Source organism: Notolepis coatsorum, assembly GCF_963971535.1.
Source record: "Notolepis coatsorum genome assembly, chromosome: 6".
In the NCBI taxonomy this organism is placed as follows: Eukaryota; Metazoa; Chordata; class Actinopteri; order Aulopiformes; family Paralepididae; genus Notolepis; species Notolepis coatsorum.
This window is the reverse complement of record NC_140170.1, coordinates 15,712,332-15,739,560: the sequence shown is the minus strand read 5'-3', so window position 1 is coordinate 15,739,560 and position 27,229 is coordinate 15,712,332. Positions and strand designations below refer to the sequence as shown.

Below are 27,229 nucleotides of genomic sequence, written 5' to 3'. Positions count from 1 at the left end.
TATTGCATATCCAGACTTGGTTATGGTAACCTCTCAGAGACGAGCTGTGAAGCTCTGGCCTCAGTTCTCAGCTCCAAGTCCTCCCACCTGAGAGAGCTGGACCTGAGTAACAACGACCTGCAGGATTCAGGAGTGGAGCTGCTCTCTGCTGGACTGGGGAGTCCACACTGTAGACTGGAGACTCTCAGGTCAGTTTAAAGTTTAAACTGTTTATATGTTGATCTTATATGATCATATGTTAGATTTATGCTGTTCTCTGGTCTGTCTTCTTCCTCTGTCATATTTGTAGTCATATTCTATTATATCCTCTACTGTTCTATTAATCTTATCAGGTTGAAGCAAAACAGCCTCACAGTGAAATGCTGTAAGGAGTTATCATCAGTTCTCAGCTCCAACCCCTCCCACCTGAGAGAGCTGGACCTGAGTAACAACGACCTGCAGGATTCAGGAGTGGAGCTGCTCTCTGCTGGACTGGGGAGTCCACACTGTAGACTGGAGACTCTCAGGTTAGTGTTCCTGGACCAGTTCAACAGACAACCATGTAAAACATCTTTTAAAAACATCAGATGAATAAGAAATATGTACATTTGGTGTGTTTGTTAAATACTAGTACCTGTGTGTCTTTGTGGTCTGTGTGTATATATATGTGAATGTGTGTGTGTATAATATGTGTGTGTGTGTGTGTGTCAGATTCAGCTTACTTTATTAGCCATTTATGTAAACACAATGGAACGTGATTCGACAGTACAGTGCATACACTTTTTTCACAAATAAGAATAATAAATAAAGTGCAAAACAGGACAGAAACAGTGAGACAACAATAAGACAGTAAAGTGCAGTGGCTGGAGACATGTTAACAGTGCAGCATAAAGTCCAGAAGTCCAGCCCTAGCAGCTCGCCATAGAGGGGGGGGGGGGAGCAGGGGGACACCTGACTGGTTTACCAGGCGAGCTGCTGAGGGGAAGAAACTCAGTCTGTGACGTGTTTTTAATGTCTTGGGCAGCCGTAGCCGCCTGCCATGGGGGAGCATGGTGAAGAGGCTGTGACCCGGGTGGGCGGGGTCTGCCATGATCTTCCTCGCCCTCCTCAAGGCCCTGGAGGAATGTAGGGACTCGAGGGAGGGAAGGGGGCAGCCGATCACCCTCTCCGCTGATCGTATCACCCGCTGCAGCTTGGCCTTGTCCCTGACCGTGGCTGCAGGGAACCAGGTGATGATGGAGAGGGTGAGGATGGATGGATGATGGCGGTGTAAAACTGGACCATCATGGTCCTCGGCAGCCTGAACTTCCTCAGCTGACGCAGGAAGAACATCCTCTTCCGGGCCTTTTTTGTTGAGAGCGATGGTGTTCAGCTCCCATTTCCGAGGAAGCGGCAGGACTCCACAGAGGCCACCGGGGTGCCTCCCAGAATGACCGGTTGGGGGGGGGGGGGGCGCGTGTATATTTTCCGCAACGGAATTCGGTTTCCGGGTTCCTCTGATTGGCCACTGACCCCACGTGACCCTACCCTATTACACGCCCCCCTTATCGACGCGCGTTATGCGACGCTCTACAGTTCTTTCGCTGACTTCCTCGCAGAACAGCTGTTTCCGTATTTATAATATTGGAAACACCGCGCTGTGAGCGCTGTGAAGCACCTCTGTATTAAATGCCGACAGCACCTCTGTATTAAATGCCGCCAGCACCTCTGTATTAAATGCCGACTCATCAATCAATCAATAACAACATTAACGATAACGTTAGCATTAGGCTAACGCCAAGCTGTAATGTTACCAGTCTCGCGTCTATCTGCTAACGTTAGCATTAGGTAATAACCGGTTTAAAATGGATGGTGATTACCTCACGTTGTGTCTATTCTGCTAGCATTAACGTTACTAGTACAAACAATCAAACCAAAACATTGACATCTAACTTATCTTTAGATATTTACTCAACCTCTAATGTCTAACTATGAATGAACACAACCCTCTAACTTAACATCTTTAGCTAATAAAGTACTCAACCTCTACTGTCTTTAACTATGAACAAACACAACACTCTAACTTACCATCTTTAGATAATAAAGTACTCAACCTCTACTGTCTTTAACTATGAACAAACACAACACTCTAACTTAACATCTTTAGATAATAAAGTACTCAACCTCTACTGTCTTTAACTATGAACAAACACAACACTCTAACTGACCATCTTTAGATAATAAAGTACTCAACCTCTACTGTCTTTAACTATGAACAAACACAACACTCTAACTTAACATCTTTAGATAATAAACTACTCAACCTCTACTGTCTTTAACTATGAACAAACACAACACTCTAACTTACCATCTTTAGATAAAGTACTCAACCGAGTAGAGTGTAGACAAGTACACTCCGTCCTACTGTAAGAGCATGGGTCTGAGCCCTAAGTACACTCAGTCCTACTGTAAGAGCATGGGTCTGAGCCCCAAGTACACTCAGTCCTACTGTAAGAGCATGGGTCTGAGCCCCAAGTACACTCAGTCCTACTGTAAGAGCATGGGTCTGAGCCCTAAGTACACTCAATTCTACTGTAAGAGCATGGGTCTGAGCCCTAAGTACACTCAGTCCTACTGTAAGAGCATGGGTCACTCTGAGCCCTAAGTACACTCCGTCCTACTGTAAGAGCATGGGTCTGAGCCCTAAGTACACTCAGTCCTACTGTAAGAGCATGGGTCTGAGCCCTAAGTACACTCAGTCCTACTGTAAGAGCATGGGTCTGAGCCCCAAGTACACTCAGTCCTACTGTAAGAGCATGGGTCACTCTGAGCCCTAAGTACACTCAGTCCTACTGTAAGAGCATGGGTCTGAGCCCCAAGTACACTCAGTCCTACTGTAAGAGCATGGGTCTGAGCCCTAAGTACACTCCGTCCTACTGTAAGAGCATGGGTCTGAGCCCCAAGTACACTCCGTCCTACTGTAAGAGCATGGGTCTGAGCCCCAAGTACACTCAGTCCTACTGTAAGAGCATGGGTCTGAGCCCTAAGTACACTCAGTCCTACTGTAAGAGCATGGGTCTGAGCCCCAAGTACACTCAGTCCTACTGTAAGAGCATGGGTCTGAGCCCTAAGTACACTCAGTCCTACTGTAAGAGCATGGGTCTGAGCCCCAAGTACACTCAGTCCTACTGTAAGAGCATGGGTCTGAGCCCCAAGTACACTCAGTCCTACTGTAAGAGCATGGGTCTGAGCCCCAAGTACACTCAGTCCTACTGTAAGAGCATGGGTCTGAGCCCCAAGTACACTCAGTCCTACTGTAAGAGCATGGGTCTGAGCCCCAAGTACACTCAGTCCTACTGTAAGAGCATGGGTCACTCTGAGCCCTAAGTACACTCAGTCCTACTGTAAGAGCATGGGTCACTCTGAGCCCTAAGTACACTCAGTCCTACTGTAAGAGCATGGGTCTGAGCCCTAAGTACACTCAGTCCTACTGTAAGAGCATGGGTCTGAGCCCCAAGTACACTCAGTCCTACTGTAAGAGCATGGGTCACTCTGAGCCCTAAGTACACTCAGTCCTACTGTAAGAGCATGGATCACTCTGAGCCCTAAGTACACTCAGTCCTACTGTAAGAGCATGGGTCTGAGCCCTAAGTACACTCAGTCATACTGTAAGAGCATGGGTCTGAGCCCTAAGTACACTCAGTCCTACTGTAAGAGCATGGGTCTGAGCCCCAAGTACACTCCGTCCTACTGTAAGAGCATGGGTCTGAGCCCCAAGTACACTCAGTCCTACTGTAAGAGCATGGGTCTGAGCCCCAAGTACACTCAGTCCTACTGTAAGAGCATGGGTCTGAGCCCTAAGTACACTCAGTCCTACTGTAAGAGCATGGGTCTGAGCCCTAAGTACACTCAGTCCTACTGTAAGAGCATGGGTCTGAGCCCTAAGTACACTCAGGCTGAGGTTACACCTTTCGTATCATTTCGTATTGTTTTCTTATACGTATCGCCGCGTATCGCCGCGACGTCATGCGCCTCGAGTCACACTTTCGTTTTTTTCCGTTTTTGTCAGCCGAGCACACTGATGTAGTACACTGCCAAAGCAGTAGGTGGCAGTAGGTGGCAAACATGAAGGCAATTTCAACCAATCAGAACGAATGTGCCAATACACTTCCTGGTGGAAGCTCCAGCAAAGAAAATGTCAATAAGGCAGGCGCCTATGCCGCGCCACCATCTTGCAATGCAAGATGCACTCAATGCAGCAATAATTTTTCAGCAAAGCCTAATAAAAGTGCAATAAACAAAACGGATACATTCACTGTGTGTTCTGCCTGTCATTTGTTGATGAAACAAAACTAACATCAACACAAGTGACCACCAAGAGCGGATAGTTTAGTCTAAAAAACGATCGGTAGCATTGTTAGCTGCATGCTAACGTCAATGGAGTATGCCATTATAACAATATAGCATTGTGGCTAGAAGCTAACGTTAGCTCACGCTACTTAGCCAGCACGAAACTGATGATATCGCGAGCTATCAGTAGTTAGATAACATTAGAGACAACGCTGTGTGTATTAAACAAAGGTGAATAGATGACTGGGCCATTTTGTTTAATGCTTGTTAAGTTGAAAGAGGAACTCTGAGCTAACAGGGTCTGAATCCTGATAGCTCACGTTAGCCAGCTGCTCATGCAATCGGTAATGCTAGCAGAATGAATGGATGTAAACTTTATTTAACATATTGCATATGGGTACAATACAATACGGCTCAATACAAACAATTGTTAAGGGAATGCAGACTGTTGTAGCTTGGACTGGGGTCCTTATAACAATAACTTGACAACACATGGTAGCTGAAGCTATTTGGGACACGGAGCTCTGTCCCAAACACACACACTGTTGTCACCGGAAGGGCACGCAGATGGTATCAACTGCGCATGGGCGTTTTCGCAACAACTGCTCCGTGCTGACTACACGCTGTTGTCGAAGCGTTTTTTTTGCGTATCTCCAAACGCAAACACAATTTTGCGTTTCAGCCGTATCCACAAAAAAACGCCAAAAAACGCATTTCTGTGTAGATAGGACATCAAACGTCGTCAAAAACGTATAAAAAAACGCCAGGAATAGACTAGTCTAACCATAGCCTCAGTCCTACTGTAAGAGCATGGGTCTGAGCCCTAAGTACACTCAGTCCTACTGTAAGAGCATGGGTCACTCTGAGCCCTAAGTACACTCAGTCCTACTGTAAGAGCATGGGTCTGAGCCCCAAGTACACTCAGTCCTACTGTAAGAGCATGGGTCTGAGCCCTAAGTACACTCAGTCCTACTGTAAGAGCATGGGTCTGAGCCCTAAGTACACTATGTCCTACTGTAAGAGCATGGGTCTGAGCCCCAAGTACACTATGTCCTACTGTAAGAGCATGGGTCACTCTGAGCCCTAAGTACACTCAGTCCTACTGTAAGAGCATGGGTCTGAGCCCTAAGTACACTCAGTCCTACTGTAAGAGCATGGGTCTGAGCCCTAAGTACACTCAGTCCTACTGTAAGAGCATGGGTCTGAGCCCCAAGTACACTCAGTCCTACTGTAAGAGCATGGGTCTGAGCCCTAAGTACACTCAGTCCTACTGTAAGAGCATGGGTCTGAGCCCTAAGTACACTCTGTCCTACTGTAAGAGCATGGGTCTGAGCCCTAAGTACACTCAGTCCTACTGTAAGAGCATGGGTCACTCTGAGCCCTAAGTACACTCAGTCCTACTGTAAGAGCATGGGTCTGAGCCCTAAGTACACTCTGTCCTACTGTAAGAGCATGGGTCTGAGCCCTAAGTACACTCAGTCCTACTGTAAGAGCATGGGTCACTCTGAGCCCTAAGTACACTCAGTCCTACTGTAAGAGCATGGGTCTGAGCCCCAAGTACACTCAGTCCTACTGTAAGAGCATGGGTCACTCTGAGCCCTAAGTACACTCAGTCCTACTGTAAGAGCATGGGTCTGAGCCCTAAGTACACTCTGTCCTACTGTAAGAGCATGGGTCTGAGCCCTAAGTACACTCAGTCCTACTGTAAGAGCATGGGTCACTCTGAGCCCTAAGTACACTCAGTCCTACTGTAAGAGCATGGGTCTGAGCCCTAAGTACACTCAGTCCTACTGTAAGAGCATGGGTCTGAGCCCTAAGTACACTCAGTCCTACTGTAAGAGCATGGGTCTGAGCCCCAAGTACACTCAGTCCTACTGTAAGAGCATGGGTCTGAGCCCTAAGTACACTCAGTCCTACTGTAAGAGCATGGGTCTGAGCCCTAAGTACACTCTGTCCTACTGTAAGAGCATGGGTCTGAGCCCTAAGTACACTCAGTCCTACTGTAAGAGCATGGGTCACTCTGAGCCCTAAGTACACTCAGTCCTACTGTAAGAGCATGGGTCTGAGCCCTAAGTACACTCTGTCCTACTGTAAGAGCATGGGTCTGAGCCCTAAGTACACTCAGTCCTACTGTAAGAGCATGGGTCACTCTGAGCCCTAAGTACACTCAGTCCTACTGTAAGAGCATGGGTCTGAGCCCCAAGTACACTCAGTCCTACTGTAAGAGCATGGGTCTGAGCCCCAAGTACACTCAGTCCTACTGTAAGAGCATGGGTCTGAGCCCCAAGTACACTCAGTCCTACTGTAAGAGCATGGGCCTGAGCCCCAAGTACACTCAGTCCTACTGTAAGAGCATGGGTCTGAGCCCCAAGTACACTCAGTCATACTGTAAGAGCATGGGTCTGAGCCCCAAGTACACTCAGTTCTACTGTAAGAGCATGGGTCTGAGCCCCAAGTACACTCAGTCCTACTGTAAGAGCATGGGTCTGAGCCCCAAGTACACTCAGTCCTACTGTAAGAGCATGGGTCTGAGCCCTAAGTACACTCAGTCCTACTGTAAGAGCATGGGTCTGAGCCCTAAGTACACTCAATCCTACTGTAAGAGCATGGGTCTGAGCCCCAAGTACACTCAGTCCTACTGTAAGAGCATGGGTCACTCTGAGCCCTAAGTACACTCAGTCCTACTGTAAGAGCATGGGTCTGAGCCCCAAGTACACTCAGTCCTACTGTAAGAGCATGGGTCACTCTGAGCCCCAAGTACACTCAGTCCTACTGTAAGAGCATGGGTCACTCTGAGCCCTAAGTACACTCAGTCCTACTGTAAGAGCATGGGTCTGAGCCCTAAGTACACTCAGTCCTACTGTAAGAGCATGGGTCACTCTGAGCCCTAAGTACACTCAGTCCTACTGTAAGAGCATGGGTCTGAGCCCCAAGTACACTCCGTCCTACTGTAAGAGCATGGGTCTGAGCCCTAAGTACACTCAGTCCTACTGTAAGAGCATGGGTCTGAGCCCTAAGTACACTCAGTCCTACTGTAAGAGCATGGGTCACTCTGAGCCCTAAGTACACTCAGTCCTACTGTAAGAGCATGGGTCTGAGCCCCAAGTACACTCAGTCCTACTGTAAGAGCATGGGTCTGAGCCCTAAGTACACTATGTCCTACTGTAAGAGCATGGGTCTGAGCCCCAAGTACACTATGTCCTACTGTAAGAGCATGGGTCTGAGCCCCAAGTACACTCTGTCCTACTGTAAGAGCATGGGTCTGAGCCCCAAGTACACTCCGTCCTACTGTAAGAGCATGGGTCTGAGCCCCAAGTACACTCAGTCCTACTGTAAGAGCATGGGTCTGAGCCCCAAGTACACTCAGTCCTACTGTAAGAGCATGGGTCTGAGCCCTAAGTACACTCAGTCCTACTGTAAGAGCATGGGTCTGAGCCCTAAGTACACTCAGTCCTACTGTAAGAGCATGGGTCTGAGCCCTAAGTACACTCAGTCCTACTGTAAGAGCATGGGTCTGAGCCCCAAGTACACTCAGTCCTACTGTAAGAGCATGGGTCTGAGCCCCAAGTACACTCAGTCCTACTGTAAGAGCATGGGTCACTCTGAGCCCTAAGTACACTCAGTCCTACTGTAAGAGCATGGGTCTGAGCCCTAAGTACACTCAGTCCTACTGTAAGAGCATGGGTCTGAGCCCTAAGTACACTCCTGTTACTGTAAGAGCATGGGTCTGAGCCCCAAGTACACTCAGTCCTACTGTAAGAGCATGGGTCTGAGCCCCAAGTACACTCAGTCCTACTGTAAGAGCATGGGTCTGAGCCCCAAGTACACTCAGTCCTACTGTAAGAGCATGGGTCTGAGCCCTAAGTACACTCAGTCCTACTGTAAGAGCATGGGTCTGAGCCCCAAGTACACTCAGTCCTACTGTAAGAGCATGGGTCTGAGCCCCAAGTACACTCAGTCCTACTGTAAGAGCATGGGTCTGAGCCCCAAGTACACTCAGTCCTACTGTAAGAGCATGGGTCTGAGCCCCAAGTACACTCAGTCCTACTGTAAGAGCATGGGTCTGAGCCCCAAGTACACTCAGTCCTACTGTAAGAGCATGGGTCTGAGCCCCAAGTACACTCAGTCCTACTGTAAGAGCATGGGTCTGAGCCCCAAGTACACTCAGTCCTACTGTAAGAGCATGGGTCTGAGCCCCAAGTACACTCAGTCCTACTGTAAGAGCATGGGTCTGAGCCCTAAGTACACTCAGTCCTACTGTACGAGCATGGGTCACTCTGAGCCCTAAGTACACTCAGTCCTACTGTAAGAGCATGGGTCACTCTGAGCCCTAAGTACACTCAGTCCTACTGTAAGAGCATGGGTCTGAGCCCTAAGTACACTCAGTCATACTGTAAGAGCATGGGTCTGAGCCCTAAGTACACTCAGTCCTACTGTAAGAGCATGGGTCTGAGCCCCAAGTACACTCCGTCCTACTGTAAGAGCATGGGTCTGAGCCCTAAGTACACTCAGTCCTACTGTAAGAGCATGGGTCTGAGCCCCAAGTACACTCAGTCCTACTGTAAGAGCATGGGTCTGAGCCCCAAGTACACTCAGTCCTACTGTAAGATCATGGGTCTGAGCCCTAAGTACACTCAGTCCTACTGTAAGAGCATGGGTCTGAGCCCTAAGTACACTCAGTCCTACTGTAAGAGCATGGGTCTGAGCCCTAAGTACACTCAGTCCTACTGTAAGAGCATGGGTCTGAGCCCTAAGTACACTCAGTCCTACTGTAAGAGCATGGGTCACTCTGAGCCCTAAGTACACTCAGTCCTACTGTAAGAGCATGGGTCTGAGCCCCAAGTACACTCAGTCCTACTGTAAGAGCATGGGTCTGAGCCCTAAGTACACTATGTCCTACTGTAAGAGCATGGGTCTGAGCCCCAAGTACACTATGTCCTACTGTAAGAGCATGGGTCACTCTGAGCCCTAAGTACACTCAGTCCTACTGTAAGAGCATGGGTCTGAGCCCTAAGTACACTCAGTCCTACTGTAAGAGCATGGGTCTGAGCCCTAAGTACACTCAGTCCTACTGTAAGAGCATGGGTCTGAGCCCTAAGTACACTCAGTCCTACTGTAAGAGCATGGGTCTGAGCCCTAAGTACACTCTGTCCTACTGTAAGAGCATGGGTCTGAGCCCTAAGTACACTCAGTCCTACTGTAAGAGCATGGGTCACTCTGAGCCCTAAGTACACTCAGTCCTACTGTAAGAGCATGGGTCTGAGCCCCAAGTACACTCAGTCCTACTGTAAGAGCATGGGTCTGAGCCCTAAGTACACTATGTCCTACTGTAAGAGCATGGGTCTGAGCCCCAAGTACACTATGTCCTACTGTAAGAGCATGGGTCACTCTGAGCCCTAAGTACACTCAGTCCTACTGTAAGAGCATGGGTCTGAGCCCTAAGTACACTCAGTCCTACTGTAAGAGCATGGGTCTGAGCCCTAAGTACACTCAGTCCTACTGTAAGAGCATGGGTCTGAGCCCTAAGTACACTCAGTCCTACTGTAAGAGCATGGGTCTGAGCCCTAAGTACACTCTGTCCTACTGTAAGAGCATGGGTCTGAGCCCTAAGTACACTCAGTCCTACTGTAAGAGCATGGGTCACTCTGAGCCCTAAGTACACTCAGTCCTACTGTAAGAGCATGGGTCTGAGCCCCAAGTACACTCAGTCCTACTGTAAGAGCATGGGTCTGAGCCCCAAGTACACTCAGTCATACTGTAAGAGCATGGGTCTGAGCCCCAAGTACACTCAGTTCTACTGTAAGAGCATGGGTCTGAGCCCCAAGTACACTCAGTCCTACTGTAAGAGCATGGGTCTGAGCCCCAAGTACACTCAGTCCTACTGTAAGAGCATGGGTCTGAGCCCCAAGTACACTCCGTCCTACTGTAAGAGCATGGGTCTGAGCCCCAAGTACACTCAGTCATACTGTAAGAGCATGGGTCTGAGCCCCAAGTACACTCAGTTCTACTGTAAGAGCATGGGTCTGAGCCCCAAGTACACTCAGTCCTACTGTAAGAGCATGGGTCTGAGCCCCAAGTACACTCAGTCCTACTGTAAGAGCATGGGTCTGAGCCCTAAGTACACTCAGTCCTACTGTAAGAGCATGGGTCTGAGCCCTAAGTACACTCCGTCCTACTGTAAGAGCATGGGTCTGAGCCCCAAGTACACTCAGTCCTACTGTAAGAGCATGGGTCTGAGCCCTAAGTACACTCAGTCCTACTGTAAGAGCATGGGTCTGAGCCCTAAGTACACTCAATCCTACTGTAAGAGCATGGGTCTGAGCCCCAAGTACACTCAGTCCTACTGTAAGAACATGGGTCACTCTGAGCCCTAAGTACACTCAGTCCTACTGTAAGAGCATGGGTCTGAGCCCTAAGTACACTATGTCCTACTGTAAGAGCATGGGTCTGAGCCCCAAGTACACTATGTCCTACTGTAAGAGCATGGGTCACTCTGAGCCCTAAGTACACTCAGTCCTACTGTAAGAGCATGGGTCTGAGCCCTAAGTACACTCAGTCCTACTGTAAGAGCATGGGTTTGAGCCCTAAGTACACTATGTCCTACTGTAAGAGCATGGGTCTGAGCCCTAAGTACACTCAGTCCTACTGTAAGAGCATGGGTCTGAGCCCCAAGTACACTCAGTCCTACTGTAAGAGCATGGGTCTGAGCCCCAAGTACACTCAGTCCTACTGTAAGAGCATGGGTCTGAGCCCTAAGTACACTCCGTCCTACTGTAAGAGCATGGGTCTGAGCCCCAAGTACACTCAGTCCTACTGTAAGAGCATGGGTCTGAGCCCCAAGTACACTCAGTCCTACTGTAAGAGCATGGGTCACTCTGAGCCCCAAGTACACTCAGTCCTACTGTAAGAGCATGGGTCTGAGCCCTAAGCACACTCAGTTCTATATCAGGATCTCCCTGTGAAAGCATACCACGAGAAGACTTTAACTTGAGACGATCTCAGATTGTCACGTCTCCCCCTCTTAACATGTGCTACGACCCTGCCATAGACCCGATACAAGCAGCCATAAGCTGCAGCAGAGGTTCAGTCCAGTGATTGCCTTGCTGGACAAACCATAAGCCCAGAACATAGAGTGTTGTGTTTGTTCATAGTTAAAGACAGTAGAGGTTGAGTACTTTATTATCTAAAGATGGTAAGTTAGAGTGTTGTGTTTGTTCATAGTTAAAGACAGTAGAGGTTGAGTACTTTATTATCTAAAGATGGTAAGTTAGAGTGTTGTGTTTGTTCATAGTTAAAGACAGTAGAGGTTGAGTACTTTATTATCTAAAGATGGTAAGTTAGAGTGTTGTGTTTGTTCATAGTTAAAGACAGTAGAGGTTGAGTACTTTATTATCTAAAGATGGTAAGTTAGAGTGTTGTGTTTGTTCATAGTTAAAGACAGTAGAGGTTGAGTACTTTATTATCTAAAGATGGTAAGTTAGAGTGTTGTGTTCGTTCATAGTTAAAGACAGTAGAGGTTGAGTACTTTATTATCTAAAGATGGTAAGTTAGAGTGTTGTGTTCCTTCATAGTTAAAGACAGTAGAGGTTGAGTACTTTATTATCTAAAGATGGTAAGTTAGAGTGTTGTGTTCCTTCATAGTTAAAGACAGTAGAGGTTGAGTACTTTATCTAAAGATGGTAAGTTAGAGTGTTGTGTTTGTTCATAGTTAAAGACAGTAGAGGTTGAGTACTTTATTATCTAAAGATGGTAAGTTAGAGTGTTGTGTTCAAGTTCAAGTTCTTTAATAGTTGTCATACAGAAGTACAGAATACTTTCATACAAAATGCTTCTTACTGTTACGCTCCAGAGACTGTGCTAGACAAGATAGTATCAAATAACATAATAACATAATATAGCATGAATTTAGACGAAGAAAAATGAGGTCACAGTGTTCGGTATAGACATATGTACAATGTTCTGAGTTACCATATAATATACAATACACGATACTATGCAGTGTACTAATGTACAGTACTATCTAGTGCAAAGCAGAAATGGGATGAGGTACAATTTTAGGTACAATTTACAGTAAGGTGTACGAGTTGTAGTGCAATCCTTCATCCATAAATATAAAGTGTGGGGAGTGGGTGCTACAGTGTGTTTGTTTAAAGTGGGTGTGTGCTATAAAGTGTGTGGAGTGGGTGCTACAGTGTGTTTGTTTAAAGTGAGTGTGTGCGTGTGGATGTGTGTGCTATGTGCGTTTGGTGGTTGTTGTTGTGTAGTGTTCATTCATTGTTCGTTTAGCAGCCTGATGGCCTGGGGATAGAAGCTATGTTTGTTCATAGTTAAAGACAGTAGAGGTTGAGTACTTTATTATCTAAAGATGGTAAGTTAGAGTGTTGTGTTTGTTCATAGTTAAAGACAGTAGAGGTTGAGTACTTTATTAGCTAAAGATGTTAAGTTAGAGTGTTGTGTTCATTCATAGTTAGACATTAGAGGTTGAGTAAATATCTAAAGATAAGTTAGATGTCAATGTTTTGGTTTGATTGTTTGTACTAGTAACGTTAATGCTAGCAGAATAGACACTAGTTGTACAGTAAATGACCAAGTATGGCTTTGTCAGTATTCCAATGTACAGTGTACAATGTGTGTGTGTCCCCCTACCCAACCCCCCCCCCCCCCCCCCCCCCCACCTCCAATGTACAGCCCCCACCCACCCAACCCCACCCCACCCGCCCAACCTCCTCCAATGTACAGTTTCTAAGTCAAATGTATATACACTCTTTTTCTGGACACTTTTGTATCACAAACAGTACTGTATTCGCAAATCTGATATGTCATAAATGTATAGATGTAGCAGTACTGTATCTGTATGTCATGTATGTCATATATGTTATGATGAATTGAAAATGGGGGACCCTGATGTAAACAAGATGAAAGTCTTTCTCTGGTCTGCATCCCCTTAACAATTGTATGTATTGAGCTGTACTGTACTGTACCCATTCTGCAATCTGTTAATAAACTTTTCAATCAATCAATCAAACAACGTGAGGTAATCACCATCCATTTTAAACCGGTTATTACCTAATGCTAACGTTTGCAGATAGACGCGAGACTGGTAACATTACAGCTTGACGTTAACCTAATGCTAACGTTAACGTTATCGTTAATGTTGTTATTGATTGATTGAGTCGGCATTTAATACAGAGGTGCTGTCGGCATTTAATACAGAGGTGCTGTCGGCATTTAATACAGAGGTGCTGTCGGCATTTAATACAGAGGTGCTTCACAGCGCTCACAGCGCGGCGTTTCCAATATTATAAATACGGAAACAGCTGTTCTGCGAGGAAGTCAGGAAGTCAGCGAAAGAGCTGTAGAGCGTCGCATAACACGCGTCGATAAGGGGGCGTGTAATAGGGTAGGGTCACGTGGGGTCAGTGGCCAATCAGAGGAACCCGGAAACCGAATTCCGTTGCGGAAAAGATACACGCCTTCCGCCTGAAGTCCACTACCATCTCCACTGTGTTCTGGGCGTTAAGGTCCAGGTTGTTGCAGCTGCACCAGCTCTGCAGCCTCTCGATCTCCCTCCTGTAGGCAGACATGTCCCCCCTGGAGATGAGACCCACCAGGGTGGTATCGTCTGCAAACTTCAGGAGCTTGACCGAGGGGTGCAGAGAGACGCAGCTGTTGGTGTGCAGGGAGAACAGATTCAGATTCCTTTATTGTCACTTATTTCATTACTTTACAGCAAGAAGAGTGAACATCTATTTATTGTGGTCCCTCGACTATTGCAGCTTCCAATAATAAAAATACAATAATTTTAGCATAGAATAAAATAAGATGACTAAAACAAAGATTACTATATACAGTTCTAAAAAGTGTGCAGTGCAATACGATACATTTAGCATAAAATAAGATGACTAAAACAAAGATTACTATATACAGTTCTAAAAAGTGTGCAGTGCAATACATTCAATTTAGCATAAAATAAGATGACTAAAACAAAGATTACTATATACAGTTCTAAAAAGTGTGCAGTGCAATACATTACATTTAGCATAAAATAAGATGACTAAAAAATATTACTATATACACTTCTAAAAAGTGTGCATTGCAGATCAGGATGTAGATATTATACTATGAAATTGAATAACAAAATGGCTAAGTACAGTTCCAAAAGTATGTTGTGTGACGTGCAATGAGCAATGTGCAAATTAGGGGGATCAAGTGTAGTCCAGGGGGGGGGGGGGGATTAGGGGGATCAAGTGTAGTCCAGGAGGGGGGGGGGGGTTAGGGGGATCAAGTGTAGTCCAGGGGGGGGGGGATTAGGGGGATCAAGTGTAGTCCAGGAGGGGGGGGGGGGGGGATTAGGGTGATCAAGTGTAGTCCAGGGGGGGGGGGGGATTAGGGTGATCAAGTGTAGTCCAGGAGGGGGGGATTAGGGGGATCAAGTGTAGTCCAGGGGGGGGGGGGGGATTAGGGGGATCAAGTGTAGTCCAGGAGGGGGGGGGGGGGGGTAGGGGGATCAAGTGTAGTCCAGGGGGGGGGGGGGGATTAGGGTGATCAAGTGTAGTCCAGGGGGGGGATTAGGGGGATCAAGTGTAGTCCAGGGGGGGGGGGGGGGATTAGGGGGATCAAGTGTAGTCCAGGGGGGGGGGGGATTAGGGGGATCAAGTGTAGTCCAGAGGGGGGGGGGGATTAGGGGGATCAAGTGTAGTCCAGGGGGGGGGGGGATTAGGGGGATCAAGTGTAGTCCAGGAGGGGGGGGGGCATTAGGGGGATCAAGTGTAGTCCAGGGGGGGGGATTAGGGGGATCAAGTGTAGTCCAGGAGGGGGGGGGGGGGGTTAGGGGGATCAAGTGTAGTCCAGGGGGGGGGGGGATTAGGGGGATCAAGTGTAGTCCAGGGGGGGGGGGGGGATTAGGGGGATCAAGTGTAGTCCAGGGGGGGGGGGGATTAGGGGGATCAAGTGTAGTCCAGGGGGGGATTAGGGGGATCAAGTGTAGTCCAGGGGGGGGGGGGGATTAGGGGGATCAAGTGTAGTCCAGGAGGGGGGGGGGGGGATTAGGGGGATCAAGTGTAGTCCAGGGGGGGGGGGATTAGGGGGATCAAGTGTAGTCCAGGAGGGGGGGGGGGATTAGGGGGATCAAGTGTAGTCCAGGAGGGGGGGGGGGGGTTAGGGGGATCAAGTGTAGTCCAGGGGGGGGGATTAGGGGGATCAAGTGTAGTCCAGGGGGGGGGGGGGGGGATTAGGGGGATCAAGTGTAGTCCAGGGGGGGGGGGGGGATTCGGGGGATCAAGTGTAGTCCAGGGGGGGGGATTAGGGGGATCAAGTGTAGTCCAGGGGGGGGGATTAGGGGGATCAAGTGTAGTCCAGGGGGGGGGATTAGGGGGATCAAGTGTAGTCCAGGAGGGGGGATTAGGGGGATCAAGTGTAGTCCAGGGGGGGGGGGGGGATTAGGGGGATCAAGTGTAGTCCAGGGGGGGGGGGGATTAGGGGGATCAAGTGTAGTCCAGGGGGGGGGGATTAGGGGGATCAAGTGTAGTCCAGGGGGGGGGGGGGGATTAGGGGGATCAAGTGTAGTCCAGGGGGGGGGGGGGGGGATTAGGGGTATCAAGTGTAGTCCAGGAGGGGGGGGGATTAGGGGGATCAGGTGGGTTCTGTTGATGAGTCCGATGGCTTGGGGGAAAAAACTGTTCTTCAGCCGGTTGGTTCTGGCTGTGTGGCTGCGGGGGGAACACTTCCGTGTCAAACCTGCAGTAAAACTTTGTGTGTGTGTGTGTGTGTGTGTGTGTGTGTGTGTGTGTGTGCGTGTGCGTGTAGGCTCTCAGGCTGTCTGGTCACAGAGGAAGGCTGTGCTTCTCTGGTCTCAGCTCTGCGCTCCAACCCCTCCCACCTGAGAGAGCTGGACCTGAGCTACAATCACCCAGGAGACTCAGGAGGGAAGCTGCTCTCTGCTGCTCTGGAGGATCCACACTGTGGACTCGAGACTCTCCGGTAGGACATGGTACTTTAGGGGTTAATGGATGGTGTGTGTGTGTGTGTGTGTGTCTCACGGCCTCTTGTGTCTACCTCTCCTACAGTGTTGACCATGGTGGAGAGTGTCGGATGAAACCAGGGCTCAGGAAGTGTAAGTTGAGCTTGTTGTTCTGCACATTTACAGACTGAGCTTCCCTTCAGGATATGGAGGCATTTCATTAATAACAGAAGAGCTCAGTTGATCAATTATAAAAATAAATACAGTTGATCAAGTTAAAGCTGCATTAACTGGTTTTTAAACGAGGACCATGTAGACTCAACCACGTACGAATGATCTTTCTTCTACACCAGTGGTCACCAACCCATCGATCTTGATCTTTGAGACCTTCCCTGTAGATATTTACCTGACTTTTTTTTTTTTTTTATTAAAAAAAAATTAAAGAAAATCTTTCCCTGAGAGTCCACATTACAGTTCTACTTTTGTTTTGATGTGAAAAGTGATGCTGCATAAGATGACTGCACTTAGCACTGACTGAGAAAGTACATAATAGTTCTACTTTGACGTTTTAATGTTGGACCAAAGCATTGCATGTAATTAGAATACAGGCAGATAAAAGTAATTTAGTTTAAAGTACAATCTTGGCTGTCTTTTTCTCTCAACGCTTCAATAGGTAGATCTTGCCTTCACCAAAAAAAAAATGTGATCTTGGGCTTAAAAAGGTTGGTGACCACTGTTCTACACGATCCTCGTGTCAGAAACAGTTATAATGCAGCTTTAAACATCACAACGTGAATGAAGATGATTATGATGTATTGTGTGATGAATCCTGTCACGGTCTCTCCATCAGATGCCTGTGAACTCACACTGGACCCAAACACAGCAAACGAACACCTCTCTCTGTCGCTTCCTGACCTCCTCAGATTTGACCTCTATCCACAGGGGTTTACTAGACAGAGTCTGACTGGACGCTGTTACTGGGAGGTAGAGTGGGAAGGAGGGGTCTCTATAGGAGTCTCATATAGAGGCTTCACAAGGAGAGGAAGAGCTCCAACAGCTGTTGGTCTTGGATCTAATGATACGTCCTGGAGTCTGGTATGTCATGGTGATGGATACTCTACCAAGCACAATGACATAACAACACCCATACCTGACCCCCCCTGGGGCTCCACCAGAGTAGCAGTGTATCTGGACTGTCCTGCTGGCACTCTGTCCTTCTACACAGTCTCCTCTGACACACTGACCCACCTACACACCTTCCACTGCACTTTCACTGAGCCCCTCTACCCTGGGTTTGGGGTAGAGGGGCTCAGATATGTTTATGTTTATTAAAGGATCCCCATTAGAGACTCATGAAAGAGCCTCTAGTGTTCCTGGGGTCCTGGACAAAACAAATACAATACAAATGTACAACTAGAAATAAGAATAAAAAATTTAAACAAAACACAAATTAAAAATTAATACAAATATACAAATTCACATTATAAAATCTAACATTCCAGTCAAACAAAAAAAAGATAAAATACACAGATAACAGTTACATACTTGACAAAACACAAATTAAAAAGTAATACAAATATACAAATTCACATTATAAAATCTAACATTCCAGTCAAAAAAATAAAATATATATATATAATACACAGATGACAGTTACATACTTGACATGTTTGCAAGATATCTCTTAATATTTGTTTTGAAAGTAATTTTATTATGTATTGTGGATGAGATGTTTTTCGGCAGAGCATTCCAGAGTGCTCTTGACCTATATATGCCAGTGAGTTTGAGAAAATTTTATTTTGGTGCTGATTTTGTTCTGATGTTTTTTTTTTATTATCTTTTTCCCCCTCCTTCTTTTTCCGATTTTTCTCCCATCCCACTGTTAGTCGTTATGCCAATTCCCAACCCCCTTCCTGGTTGTTGTGCACTTTTCCCCTACTGTTGGTCCGAGAGGCCGGAGACTGTCACATGCTTTCCTCCGACGCATGTGCAGCCAGTCGGCAGCCAGCCTGGCCACGCAGATTCTCACCGGGAGAGTGTAACGTGTGGGAGGCCGCACTACCTCTCTCCAGATCCTACCCTTGCTGAGCAGGCGCCCCGACCGAACTTTAGGGGTCGCTGTCCACAACGCCCAGGACCCACCCACGGCTCCCCTCCCCCTAACTCAGCCAAACGAGTTAGTATAGCGATCAGCCCGAGCCAAGGCAATGCTGACTCTCCGGGAGTCGAGACCGCAGCCTCTTTCATTGGTGACGAGCACAATCTCCGCTACGCCACCTGACCGCCCTGATTTTGTTCTGATGTTACCAGAAGCCTCTCTAGTGTTGTAACCATGTTCAGAAGTCATTTCTAACTGCTGAGCCAAGCTAGATGGCTTACCAGTGCTGATACTGTTCCGCAGCAGCATTAGAAGACTCATCGATACTTTATCTTCAACCATCAGCCATGCCAGATGGTCATGCATAAAACCAATACTTGTCCTGTATGAACAGCCTAGTGCCAGGCGAGCCGCTTTATTCTGAGCAACCTGCAACTTTTTTAAATTCAATTTTGTAGCTGACGACCAGAAAACAGGGCAGTATTCTAAATGAGACAAAAACTAAGAATGAATAACAGATTTCATTATGGAGGGAGTGATAAAAGCAGAACATTTCCTAGTCATAAAAAATCCTCTACCCATTTGAATGACAATATTATTATGTTTAGACCAAGATAAGGAGCTATCAATAGTAACTCCAAGAAGTCTTATTGTGTTCACTTGTTCAATTTGTGCCAATTGACAGTTTTAATTGAGGATGCATGCCCAACATGTGTCTAGATCCAAGCACAATGGCCTTTGTCTTAGAGATATTTAACACCAACTTGTTGCACTCAATCCATTCATAAATGTCTGTTAAGGGCCTGTTTAAGGTGTCAGTTACATCTTGCTCAGCTGTAGCTGCACTGTATAATGTTGTGTCATCAGCAGCGATGCCAGTAACGCATTACTAAGTAACGCGTTATTGTAATCTGATTACTTTTCCCCGAAAATAGTAATCTTAACGCGTTAATCTTTAAAAGCCAGTAATCTGATTGCAGTTACTTGTCCAAGTGGCTGTGCGTTACTATTTCGTTACTATCTCATCATAAATTCATAATGCAGGCGGAATGCAGTATTTTATTTCGTTTTCGACAGTCAAAAATACATTTTGAGCTGTTTTTCTTATTTGGGAGTGACGTCGTGTGGCAGTGAAAGGGTTAAATACACAATGTGTCCCGCGGCGTCACTGGACCCTCTGTCTGTGAGTGACTCTGCTTTGGTCCAATCACATTCCCCATCCACAGTCTGCGAATCAGAGGCAGAGTAGGGCGGGTCTTCACAGCACGTCATGTGACATATGCGCCAATCGTGTGACAGCAGGGCTCCGTTGTTACAGCCTCGTCTGCGCGGAGAATTCCACCCCAAAACGCTCGTCTAAACGTAGCCTCAGTCACTACTTCACGTTTGTGTCAGCTAAGCCGGGTGAAAAAAAACATTCATATGCGGAGGAAACAAAATACTGTCTACCGCTAAAAACAGCACATCCAATTGCATTGAAAGCATCTGGAATCACAACACTAGCCGACGCTTCGACTAGGTACAGGAGGACTCCGAGGCCAGCCAAACAGCAAAAGAGAGAGATTGTTTCTTTCCCTTTTGATTAATGTATATTTGATGGTGGCAGAGCAAAAGCTCTTATTTGCCAGATTTACAGTTAATTTACATGTTAAAGAGAGACTGATTGTATGTTTATAGAGAGACATTTATAAAAACAATTTAATAGTTACAGTTGATATAATTGAATAGTTCAGCCTGCATTTGTTAGATGTGATACACTGGTTTTGTAAAACCACTGGCTGGCTGCTCTAATGCTGTGAGCATCATAGACTGTTGCTTTACCATACTTGATGGTACAGAAGCTGAAGCACTAGTTTAACAATTTACGTTATGTGCAGAGAAACAAGTTAAAAACAATTTATGCACTTTCAATAAAGCGTTTAAAAAAAAACTGTTGGGGGAACGACGACGACTTCGTAACCTAGTTACTTTCAAAGTAACTAAGTTACTCTGATAATCAAGTAATCAGTAAAGTAACTTAGATTACTTTTTAAAGGAGTAATCAGTAATCAGTAATCAGATTACTTTTACAAGTAATCTGTGGCATCACTGGTCATCAGCATACATAATTGTTTTAACATTTTTTACAGCCAACGGTAAATCATTGGTAAAGATGGAGTATAACAAAGGCCCTAGGCAGCTTCCTTCTGGAACTGGAACCCCACAGTTAATGGGATTCCATTTTGAAAAGCTGCCATTAAAGAAGACTCTCTGTTGTCTCCCTGAGAGATAATTAATAAACCATGATAGTGCATTGGAGGTGAAACCGTAACACTGTAGCTTATCTACAAGCAAGGTATGATCAATTACATCAAATGCTGCACTGAAATCCAACATAACGGCACCTACTAATTTCTTGTCATCCATACTTGATAACCAGTCATCACTCATTTGCAAGAGTGCAGTGCTCGTAGAATGACCTTCCCTGTATGCATGCTGAAAGGCTGAGAGCAGATTGTTATTGAAAAAGTAATCCATGACCTGTTTGAATACTATTTTTTCTATTATTTTGCTTAGCAATGGTAAAATACTGATCGGACGGCTATTTGGACCGTTAAATGTTTTATTTTTGTCTTTCGGAAGTGGGATGATTTTAGCTTCCTTCCATGATGTAGGATGAACCCCACTGATTAAGCACTGGTTGAATATATGACATATAGGAGTAGTGTCAAAGGCCACTGCCAGCGTGACCAAAGAATGATGACCTCTCGGACACCTGAGGGAACACGCTCCATCTCACCCCCTACTAGATTCTGGTCGGAGTACCAGAATCCTAGACGACCAAGCCACGCGCCAAGATGGAGAGGGTCCCAACACCATGTAAAGCCCTACTCCAGAAACACTGAAAATTAAACATATATCTGTTTGAATCAATGTATTAGATTAGCTTGATAAAAGAATGAGTATGGCCCTGATTTAAGCGCCGAGCTGAAAGTCAGTGATTATGAAGAGTATTTTTTTTTTTATTATTATATATTTCTCCTCCCTACTTGTGTAAACCTGTATACTATACTATAACTATAAACTATAAAACTGTAACTTGTAGAAACTACTATATCTAATACACACTATAGTATGAATAGAGAAACCTTCTGTTGCTGTTGGAATGTGGGCTCTGTACAAACAACCTTGAAGATTCCACTCCGAGGAGGCGAGGAGGAAAAAGTGCACGGTTAACCCTTTCCTGTCATAATGCAGAGGGAGAGCCATTATACATTTTAAAACTACATGTATGATGTATAAACATATTAACCAAGGTTTAAAGTATATGAGCACTGTATTGTACATCCATACATATAGGCTATATATTTCTTTCTTCCTTGCTTGCAACATGCAGTGCGGTATTAGGGATTTTCCCAACACAAATTAATCTGTTACTTTTTTTATAGTTACAGTAACGAAGGGATGGAAGAGGAGTGGTCATTATTACGTATTGTACACTGATTGGGACTGTACTATCAAGAGGGGTGTAATCTTATGACGTATTCTGTATTATATAAACACCCTGTGAAGCGAGGAGGCTTCACATTTTTACTTTGACTTGAGGCCTTTTTTTTTTGCTGTAAGAGATCCTATGATAATTGTGCATTCTTTTGTAACTCTCGTATTCTTTTATTAAAACTTTTTGAAACTAAATCTTTTTCTTCGTGTTACTTCTAAAAATACTGGTAAGCTATAATATTCAATTTTTTTAGCGTCTATATTCCAAAGCCTTGCAGTGTAATGAAGCTTGGAATTAGACCGGTTGTTTAAGGAATGCCTCCCTAAGACGGCATTCTATTTTTTTTTGCGTCTATTTTCAAAAACTAAGCTATGCATGGGGTTTGAAAATAAGACCAGTGGACGGAGGGATGCCTCCTTAAAAAGTCATTCTAATTATTTTTCACAGGTTGAATTTACAACACTGTACCTGCCGTTCAGCTTATCTCTCAAAGAGAATAATATATAAAATTATTGTCATTTGGGGAGACACATGACATAGAAATACTTCATTCATTATGTATAGATCTTAGGTATAATATGTACAGATGTCTGTCTTTTCTCTAAAATAGCGTAGAGAGGACAAAATAATTTGTAATCTATTTCATTCAATGTTAAAGGGGTTTCCTGACAGCAAACATTTGAACAAATTACCTCATTCATATCAGCTGTGTGAAATGTACACTCACCAGCCCCCTATGATATACGAGGGAAGGATTATCACTTGATTAATGGTAGCCCTATTTGAACACTCAAGCAGATTTACTAAGGAAAGGATTATCAATAAATCTAGCTTGTTAAATAAAATATAGACCTTGCGACTCTTATCAAGGTTAACACCTTGACGCGAGGGGACAGGGCGAGCATACAGTATGACCAGTCTTCGATGAACTCATCAGATTCATAGGGGTTTCAAAGTCTCGGCCTTGCAGGACGCTGTGGAGGCCGGACGAGCAGATCACTGATTGATGGGCTTATCAAACTGAACGGGTATACTGGGGCTTAATACAAGTAGCTACAGAGTTAACCACAAGTTTAAGTATTTTGCTGTCTAAGTTGTCTATACCGGAGGAAGTGGAATCAGCTTGAGACATAATTAATTTCAAAACTGTTGCTCTATCAATCTCATTAAAGCTAAAGAGACAGTTTTTGCCTTTCATTATTTCTTTCTTTATTAGTGAATGAGATAGTGAACCATCACTACTTTGTAGACATCTTAATTTATCAACTTTATTTTTAAAGAAATCATTGAAGTAGTTTGCCATGTCAAGAGGTTTTGTTATGAATTTACCTTCAGATTGTATGAAGGAGATTGATGTATTTGATTTCCTGCCCATTATCTCATTCAGTGTTGACCATAGTTTTTTCCCATCATTTTTTGTTTCACTAATCCTATGTTTATAATACTCTTTCTTTTTCGTTTTATTTAGCCTTGTCACTCTGTTCCTTAATTGACAGTAGATTTGTCTATCTGACTTCAAGCCTATAGTTGATGTGCTGTTTTCTTTGCATTATCCCTCAGAGTCATTAGGTCAAGGGTTTCTTTATCCAGCCATGAAGCACCTTTCGACCGAACAGTACATTTTCTAAATGGTGCATGCCTGTTCACAATTTCCATGAGCAGATTCATAAATACATGAACTGCTATTTCGGGGTTGTTCTCTTTGCACACTATAGACCAGTCTACCTTGTCTACCTCACCAACAAATACTTCCTTATTGAAGTGTTTGTAGGATCTTTTGTTGATCATTTTATTACCTCCTTTTGGGATTTTAGTACTCCTAGATAATGCAACCAAATTATGATCACTAAATCCCACTGCTATAGAGACTACTTTAGAACAGCGTTCTGGAAAGTTGGTAAATACAAGGTCCAAACATGTAGAAGAAGTTCTACCGTGCTTATTGGTAAAAATGTGTGTTGGCTGCGATACCATTTGTGTCATATTGCATGTTTGAGCCATAGATAATAACTTGCTTTTCATATTACACTTATCAGAAAGCCAATCAATATTCATGTCACCCAAAAAGTATACTTCTCTGTTTCCATCAGAGGCTTTATCAACCATACTGCATACATCTGACAGATAATTCATGCCAGCCTTAGGGGGTCTATAACAACATCCTATAAGAAATGGCTTAGTAGGTAGATGTACCAGGACCCATAGTGCCTCTATACCATCTATAGTTAGATCATCCATAGGTTCAGCAGGGATATGACTTTGAATATATATTGCCACACCACCACCATATCTATTTCTGTCTTTTCTGAATATATTGTAGCCCTGTATTGACACCTCTTCATTACCAAATGAGGGTTCAAGGTGGGTTTCTGATACAGTAAAAATATGGATATTATGCTGACAAGTCAGGCGCTCTACCTCGTGAATTTTATTTCTAAGACTGCATACATTTAGATGAACCATTATTAGGCCTTTTGTTGGACATTTAGTCATAGCAAAAGGTGTGTTTCTGATATAGCTAAGATATGGAAATGGTCTGATAGTAAAATCTCTGATATCTCAGCTAGGTGTGGCAGCTGTACCTGCAACCAGATGGCCTCAATATCACTGATGTCAATGTAATTTCGTAGTTTTACCGGAAATAGATCACATATATAGAATCCCACTCCTCCCCCAAATCTGTTCCTGTCCTTTCTATACAAAGTAAAACCAGCTATAGCCATACTAGAGTTACAGATAGAGTCATCCAAATGCGTTTCTGACACAGCAAGAATATGTATCCTATTAGCCTGTAAGAAGAGAGCCAGCTCATGTGTCTTATTCCTAAAACTACATATATTAATGTGGGCAAAGATTAAGCCCTTTGGTAAATTGCCCATAGACATGATGTAGAAAATACCACACATATGTTATAAAAATACGTTAGAAACACCACAACCTGTGTCAGATAGATAGAGTAGCTTCCTGTGTCAGATAGAGTAGCTTCCTGTGTCAGATAGAGTAGCTTCCTGTGTCAGATAGAGTAGCTTCATGTGTGAGATAGAGTAGCTTCCTGTGTCAGATAGAGTAGCTTCCTGTGTGAGATAGAGTAGCTTCCTGTGTCAGATAGAGTAGCTTCCTGTGTGAGATAGATAGAGTAGCTTCCTGTGTCAGATAGAGTAGCTTCCTGTGTCAGATAGATAGAGTAGCTTCCTGTGTCAGATAGAGTAGCTTCCTGTGTCAGATAGAGTAGCTTCCTGTGTGAGATAGAGTAGCTTCCTGTGTCAGATAGAGTAGCTTCCTGTGTCAGATAGAGTAGCTTCCTGTGTCAGATAGAGTAGCTTCCTGTGTGAGATAGAGTAGCTTCCTGTGTCAGATAGAGTAGCTTCCTGTGTGAGATAGCGTAGCTTCCTGTGTCAGATAGATAGAGTAGCTTCCTGTGTCAGATAGAGTAGCTTCCTGTGTCAGATAGAGTAGCTTCCTGTGTCAGATAGAGTAGCTTCCTGTGTCAGATAGAGTAGCTTCCTGTGTGAGATAGAGTAGCTTCCTGTGTCAGATAGAGTAGCTTCCTGTGTCAGATAGAGTAGCAGATAGAGTAGCTTCCTGTGTCAGATAGAGTAGCTTCCTGTGTCAGATAGAGTAGCTTCCTGTGTCAGATAGAGTAGCTTCCTGTGTCAGATAGAGTAGCTTCCTGTGTCAGATAGAGTAGCAGATAGAGTAGCTTCCTGTGTCAGATAGAGTAGCAGATAGAGTAGCTTCCTGTGTCAGATAGAGTAGCAGATAGAGTAGCTTCCTGTGTCAGATAGAGTAGCTTCCTGTGTCAGATAGAGTAGCTTCCTGTGTCAGATAGAGTAGCTTCCTGTGTCAGATAGAGTAGCAGATAGAGTAGCTTCCTGTGTCAGATAGAGTAGCAGATAGAGTAGCTTCCTGTGTCAGATAGAGTAGCTTCCTGTGTCAGATAGAGTAGCTTCCTGTGTCAGATAGAGTAGCAGATAGAGTAGCTTCCTGTGTCAGATAGAGTAGCTTCCTGTGTCAGATAGAGTAGCAGATAGAGTAGCTTCCTGTGTCAGATAGAGTAGCAGATAGAGTAGCTTCCTGTGTCAGATAGAGTAGCAGATAGAGTAGCTTCCTGTGTCAGATAGAGTAGCTTCCTGTGTCAGATAGAGTAGCTTCCTGTGTCAGATAGAGTAGCTTCCTGTGTCAGATAGATAGAGTAGCTTCCTGTGTGAGATAGAGTAGCTTCCTGTGTCAGATGTGTGTGTGTGTAATGTATATATATATGTGAATTTGTGTGTGTGTGTGTGAATGCATGTGTGTATATATGTGAAAGTGTGTGTATATGTGAATGTGTGTGTATGTATGTAGGTGTGTGTATATGTGAATGTGTATGTGTATGTATGGGTGTGTGTATATGTGAATGTGTGTGTGTGTACATTATATATATGTGTGTGTGTGCGTGTGTGTGTGTGTGTGTGTGTGTGTGTGTGTGTGTGTGCGTGTATCTGTGCGTCTGATGACATCTTGGACTTAATGAGTCCTGGTGTCTGGTATGTCTTGATGATGGATACGCTGTCTGGCACAATAAGAGAACAACACACCTACACGGTGGTGGTGGGTGCTGAGTCAGGACCAGCTGTCCTCCTGAAAGACCCTCAACCACCCCAACAACAGCCTGTTTAAGCTGCTGCGGTCAGGCAAGCGCCTACGGTCACACGCTACAAGAAAAGAGAGACTCCGACTCAGCTTCTTCCCCCAGGCCATCAGAACACTGAACTCTCCACTCACAAATACACATGAGCACACACAGATACACACACCACTCATGCGGCAACCGCAAAAACAATCACTTTAAAAAGAAGGAGGTACTGTATAGTTTAGATACATTAAGAGTTATGTTGAAGTGCCACAAACTACAGTGACCCTTTTTTGTATTGACATCCTGTTCTCTCTCTGTCTTGTGGCACTTGTATGATGTAATATATTAAGCATTAACATATATAAATAGAGGATTAAATATGCTGAAGGACCATGTATTATAAGCTTGATAACAGAACGAGTATGCCTCTGATCTAAGCGCCGAATGCACTGAAAGTCAGTGATTTATAAAAGATGTATTTTTGTATTCTCCCTCCTACTTGTGTAACTTGTATAACTATACTATATTTTATGGAATATACACTAAAGAGTGGAGAGAAAAACCTTCTGTTAATGCTGGGTGCTTCTGGAATGTGTGCTTTCCTCCCTCTGTATGACCTTGAGAGGCTTCTGTAAGGAATGCACCATTCTCATTGGCTACAAACGGTTAACCCTCCGTAAACTGCACTGTGGTTAGAAACAGCGTGACGGAGAAGGTGCATTTAAGATGTTTTTAACGTTTGTTTGATGTGTAAACATATAACGATGA

At 44.9% G+C, this 27,229-nt stretch overlaps 1 protein-coding gene across 1 annotated transcript in view; it reads left to right on the top strand.

The window, feature by feature from the left end:
* LOC311229388 (uncharacterized protein) overlaps positions 1-17,599 on the top strand; it is a gene marked incomplete at its 3' end in the record, with an annotated part of 83,629 nt that extends 66,030 nt beyond the window's left edge. The window contains exons 8-12 of the mRNA XM_084315476.1: positions 15-188; positions 333-506; positions 16,114-16,287; positions 16,374-16,420; positions 17,118-17,599. Coding sequence (XP_084171602.1) covers positions 15-188; positions 333-506; positions 16,114-16,287; positions 16,374-16,420; positions 17,118-17,599 — 1,051 coding nt within the window. The remainder of the gene's footprint in view (positions 1-14; positions 189-332; positions 507-16,113; positions 16,288-16,373; positions 16,421-17,117) is intronic.
* Positions 17,600-27,229: the final 9,630 nt, after the last annotated feature.